The 5,953-nt window shown below is 35.0% G+C and overlaps 1 protein-coding gene across 1 annotated transcript; it reads right to left on the bottom strand.

Annotated features, from left to right (window-relative positions):
* Positions 1-1,698: 1,698 nt before the first annotated feature.
* Positions 1,699-3,907, bottom strand: LOC105180307 (floral homeotic protein APETALA 1 A-like). Its single transcript, XM_011103975.2, has 7 exons — positions 3,830-3,907; positions 3,666-3,730; positions 3,436-3,535; positions 3,284-3,325; positions 2,434-2,475; positions 2,139-2,284; positions 1,699-1,833 (listed from the first exon to the last, which is right to left on the bottom strand). Exons 1-7 carry the CDS (start codon positions 3,905-3,907, stop codon positions 1,728-1,730), a joined length of 579 nt encoding a protein of 192 aa, XP_011102277.1. The 3' UTR covers positions 1,699-1,727.
* Positions 3,908-5,953: the final 2,046 nt, after the last annotated feature.

Genomic DNA, 5,953 nt, shown 5'->3' on the forward strand with positions numbered 1-5,953 from the left:
CGAAAATGATTTGATTTGTCGTCTCAAACAGTTTTCGGCGTATTGGATATTGTATCATGTTAGTGGACCCGTGACCCAATATGCATCCATATTTGAAATAAAATTTGAATCTCTCAAATACATATTGGGATAAGGACTTCTTTGTGATAATTCTATCTAGGATAGAGTTTGTTGTCTTCCAATTATGAATTGGGATATGGACTCCTTTTAGGTATAGGGTAATGTACACCTATAAAGAAGGTACATGGTTGTCATCAAATTACAACACAAAAACACTAATGAGTTTGATCACAATACTCTCTCTCTGTCTCTCTCTCTCTCTAAGTTCTTCCTTGGAGTGCACCATAGGCTCCTTGGATTTGAGGTGTATAAACTAGTGGGTTACTGTAGTAGTAAAATCCACCAAGGCGAGTAACGTATAATCGTGATTTGCACAAGTTTTGGAGCAAGATCCAACGTGGGAGAGATCGTGAAGATAATGTGTTAGTAATCCAGTCAAAGCACGGGCTTGTAGATGAGGCTCGTCCTTATGCATGGATCAACATTCTTCCGGTACTTAAAATTAATTCGATCCGCAATTATGTGGCTATATGATTAATATTTGTGTGCACATAATTATTTAATTATATAGGAGATTTATTTATGGGATAATTGTATGAATAATATATTGTTATTTTCCAACAGGATGGTTCTAAAATTTTTTCATCACCCCTACTAACCACATCATGATTCTCAACTCTGTGGCTAAGTGCCCATTGCACCGCATTTCTTAAATCAACCACAATCATGATTCTCCGGTCACTTATCCCTCTCAATTTCTTAACACCACCGCCGGAATCATCCCAAACGACACCGGCAAAAACAGCAGTGCAACTTGCGTGGTCTCAGGCTGTGGTCGACGGATCCGAAATAGAGGCCTAATCGTCCTGCACGTTTAAGCCAAAATGAGGCATTTTCGTGCCTATTCTCACCATGATGTTGCGATATGACCTAAGTTTTCTAACTCCTATAAATGGATGGAAAGTGCAGGTCTTGAAGAAGATCGTGTGGAGAAAAGGGCGGCAAAGTGGGGCATTGGCTAAGCCAAACTACGTACTACATGATGACATGGGCCTGCAGAGATCCTTTCTCTTTTTGCTTCTTTGATCTTTTTAGGCCTTTCGGACCTATGTTTGATTGTTTGACTGTAGGATCATGCATGTTCCTGCGGAGACTAACTGCTTATTATTAGCTTCTTGGAATCTGGAATTTTTATCTAGCAATTTTATTATGCTTTAGCTTCACTTTTATTCTAATAATTGGAGTTAATTTGTCGAAGTTAATGAATAATTAGAGTTGACAATACGATGACTTGTTTTTCTAGTGACAATCTTGTGGGAGATGATAGTGTCAATGTCCGAATCCAAACTCACCTAAGGCCCGGCCCGTAGTATATATAGAAGAATGAATCCAGATAAAACATGGGGCAATCAAGATACGACATGGACAACATGGCCCGATCAGTCTCAGCTCATGACGGTTGTAGCTAAGTCACAACATACATATATATATATACTATAGATTACAAATGCAGCCACGTTAATACATAAGTCATTGCAAGAAGTAATATGTCATCAAGATTTGATTAAACACACAAAACAACAGACGAACAATTAAGTCACAAGCCTCTGAATATAATATTAATTATCCTTAGCCCGCATGCAGAAAGTTAATTAAATGGCCAATTTTCAGGCAGCAAAGCATCCAAGATGGCATGAATAGAGTGAATCAAGAGTGAGGTCAAGCTCATTCTTCCTCGTACCCGTCTCTGTCGCTTCCCCAACGTATCCATGCCTGCGTCAATGTTGTAAAATAAGTCATGAAATTCATGAATAAGGATTAGAGCTATTACCTCACATAAAATACAAAAGCCAAAACCTCAATCGTAAAATTAAATTTTTTGTGGATAAACACAATTAATTAAGGTTCATTTTGGATAATCAAGCTGAGAGTTCAATCCAAGTTTGTTGAAAACTCTCTATATGGATCGACATGTCTAAAACTAACTCGATCTAAACAATCATTCATAGCAATATTGCCAAAATTCATATAGCTGAGTATTGGAAATTTGGAATTGGCCCTTGATCCATAGGCATTACCCGATGTTCAAGGCAGGGAGTTGATGGGGGGTGGCCATCAAGAACGGCGGCGGCGGTGGTGGTGGTGGCATTTGTGGTGCGTTAGGGCCGTGATTTTGGTGCTCCCACTCTGGCTGCTGCCCTATTTCATGCTCCTTCTCTTTGATCTATGGATATATATCAAAGAAATTGACCATCAGTATCTAAGAATATTGTAGGCTATAATTCTTGCAGTGTGATATACAATGTTAGTCCCAGATTAAGAAATGAGACAGATAGCAGTATGATAGCACAATGTATTAGTACGTATAGTCACCTGCTTCGACAGCATGCTGTTTTCCTCTTGTATTGCCTTTTCCTGTCCAAAAACAGATTATGTATAGAGATTATTAGAATAGTACAGTAACTAACGTATTTTCGAATAATAGAATTTATTGGCTATAGAATACTAGTTGATAAAAACCTAGGAAGAAAAATAATTTGTTTATTTTTCTTATTTCATGGTTGGATAAGACATTCTCTCATATGATTCTCCCACAATTATTCTTGGCTTAAATATATTTTTGATCTCGTAATTTAGGCATATTAAAAAAAAAATATTGTTGCCTATATTTTTAATGGCTATTAACTGCAAGTTGTGGGTAAATAACTAAAATTCATGCAAAAACTTAGCTTATCCATCATGGAAATATTTTTTTGTCATGGTGAAATATTTTTGCTATGCCTTTTTAGCCACACATGTAAAAACTACAGCCAACAATTGTTACGTGGTTGTGGCCAATGATATTTGGTCCTGCATTATTTTAATTTTCAGTATTTCAGTCATTTTTTCGCCACTTCTACCCAAGAAGTTAAGGGATAAAAATGCTGGCAAAATGAGCCAATAGTAACAGTAACCCCAATTTCAAAAGGTACATGAGATGCACATTTATTTCTTCGGTGAGAATGGTGAACACCGGTGAAAAAAATGATTGAAGTTGCAAAACTTAAAAAGATGCAGGATCAAAATGCTAATCTAAAAAGTTCGAAAAATATAAACGTCAAATGATCTAAGTTACGGGACCAAAAATATATTCGAACCATACGATGTCCGACTACTGAATTGACTATATACAATATGTTGACGAGGAATTATATTCATGAGTATGTACGTAGTTGAGACAAACCTTTCGCTGCAATTCGGAGATGGAATCGTACAAGAGTTGATTCTGTATTACAACAAAACAGTATTAAGATTTCATTAGCTCGAGACATTAATCTTCGAAAGAGTTTATATTATAAATGACACGATGGATCATAATTAGACATATACATATACCTTTCTAGATCGAATGTTCTTGAGAGCAGTGTCAAGTTGTTGTTCAAGATTCTGAAGATCTTTGAGGCTCATGGAGTCAAGATCTTCTCCCATGTAGTGCCTATATATATATATGGGACAATTGTAGACCAAAAAATAGAAAAATAAATTAAACATATATAAATGTAGTTTTATCTGATGCATCATTTATTAATCCTGTTTAATTAATTATAACAAGCTTGCTTAATTACCTATGATTTTTTTGCAAGAGGTCAATTCTAGCCCTAAGTTTGCTGTATTCCAGGCTCCAGTTTGCCTGCACAGCTACCAATTAACGTTAAAAAGTGTCTGATTTAAAACATCATTAATTAGCGTATGTAATTAAGCAATAAATTAATTGAGCAAACGAACTTACAGGGGACTGAGGCTCATTTGCAACTAGTTGTCTTTCTGCAAATGAGTATCTTTCATACTTCTCCAGGATCCTGTCCATGCTGCTACATAAATATCATTCAACTGCACTCAGCAACGATGTCTTTGACTGCTAGCTGATGATCTCTTTTGTTCAGGCCACGAACATTCCATATTGCTGCATTCAACATGGATCATTAGGCATGGGGCTAGTGTAGATATTGTGATTAAAATATAACTAACTTGAAGTTAATTTAATTAATTTACTTTACCAACATAGTTTTCTTTCATATGCCTATGTAGTATTTTGAATGTTTGCTAGCATATTTATATGCAATAAAATTTAATTAGTGACAAAACAAATTGACATGAATACCAATTAATTGCCATTTGTAACAATTTAATATTTAAGCCAAACTTAAATATATTTAATTCCATGTATGCATGTCATAATAATTCAGTTTAATTGCATGGTAACATATATGTTCCTTATTGCTAGTAATACTTTTATGTCACTTTTTCTTTATATTCATGTATTATACATTTGATTCTACTTTAATGTATATGTTGAATGTTATGCTAAAAGTGCATGTTAACTTGTTGTAGTTTAATTGCCAATCTCACAAAATTGAATTTCAGTACTCTTGATTTTCTTGAAACAAACTATCTATTGTGGGTCCTTGATGCCGAATTGCTTTTCGCAAGTAGCAAATTGGGGGAAACAATAAAATAAAATACTAATGCTTCCGAGCAAGACTGTGCTAAAGAGATACTTTTGCTTTGTCATCATCTCCATGAAGACTGAAGTCACAATATTTAACCGTGAAAAGTCCTTTTTAACTCTAGAAGAGTTAAAAGGATTGATTTTAAGCATAAAAAAATATAATATTACCACGTGAGAGATATGGGTGGATACAATTGCGATTGGAAGATTTCAAGTCAATTGCTGAATTAATTCTGAGATGTTTCAAATTGTATCAAAACTGAGATTATGTGGAGATGATGTAACAATGAACAAATGTTAGAAAAAATATTTTCTACTTTTGATGTATCTAATCTTGTACTCTAGCAGCAATAAAGGAAACATGGGTTCAAAGCCTATTTAGAGTTGATTTCATGCCTACTTGTTGAGAAAGAAAATAATCAGCCTTTTGTTGAATAATAATAACACTTGACCGATTAGTTCCAAACTACTTCCTGAAAATTCAACAGCATTTCTTGAAGTAAATGCTACTTCTTCATAAAAGGGGCATGGTCGATACCATGGCTCACCATGCAGCACTCTCATAGATGTGGTCTTAGTCATGGAGGTCGTAGTTGTGATGGTGGTAATAGTCGTGGACATCATATAATGTAAGGATGAATTCCAACATTCAGAAGAACAATGGGAACAAGGCAAAGAATCAACAAGAGAAAACTATAAATGGAGAGCTTTGCCATAGATGTGGAATGTCTTGACATTGGTCCCGTACCTGTAGTACGGCACAACATTAAGTCAAGCTCCCTTCTGCCTTTGCACTCGAGCGCCAATCTCCGTCCGGCCCGAGGAAACCTTTGCACGCCACCGTTACCTTTTGGGAGGCCTATGCCTCATAGAAATTGTCTACCTGAGACTGTCCCTTAGCCCGTAGGCCTTGACAGTGATGCTTATTTGAACTATATTCACAATCTTCAACTGCAACTCGATGTTTTTGCTGGGCTAAAAAATAATTAGTCATACATAAAAATCATGATAAATATTTTATTTATAATTAAAATCATGACAAATATTGATTAATTATGGTCAAAATATAAGTTTTTATATTGATTTTATTTAGCCCTAATAAATAGTGTTGTTTAACAATAATAATTTTTGAAGTGTAAGTAGCAAAAAATTCATTTTCTCGAGTGTCAAATTAAATTAAAAGCTGACCTACCACTAGTACTATACTACATCTACATATATATGCATGTATTTGATTCATCTGAGGAATGCTTAACATAAATGAAAGTTTAAGATATGTTTTGTATCAAAAAGTAGATTCCTCATGACTCTCAAACGCTCATCAATTTATTGTTATTGTTTTTGGGCAATTCTGAGATAGAAATTAACTCTGCTTTCCTACCACTACCATTACCAGGCTTTATG

Source organism: Sesamum indicum, unplaced genomic scaffold (genome assembly GCF_000512975.1).
Source record: "Sesamum indicum cultivar Zhongzhi No. 13 unplaced genomic scaffold, S_indicum_v1.0 scaffold00618, whole genome shotgun sequence".
Classification (NCBI taxonomy): Eukaryota; Viridiplantae; Streptophyta; class Magnoliopsida; order Lamiales; family Pedaliaceae; genus Sesamum; species Sesamum indicum.

What these genes read in the sequence shown, in the direction of transcription:
- LOC105180307 (XM_011103975.2), bottom strand. Translation starts at nt 3,907, where the DNA reads ATGGACAGGATCCTGGAGAAGTATGAAAGATACTCATTTGCAGAAAGA. An exon ending in AGAACATTCGATCTAGAAAG is followed by an intron (nt 3,326 to 3,435) that starts GTATATGTATAT and finishes GTTGTAATACAG; the next exon opens with AATCAACTCTTGTACGATTC. An exon ending in CTCCCTGCCTTGAACATCGG is followed by an intron (nt 1,834 to 2,138) that starts GTAATGCCTATG and finishes ACATTGACGCAG; the next exon opens with GCATGGATACGTTGGGGAAG.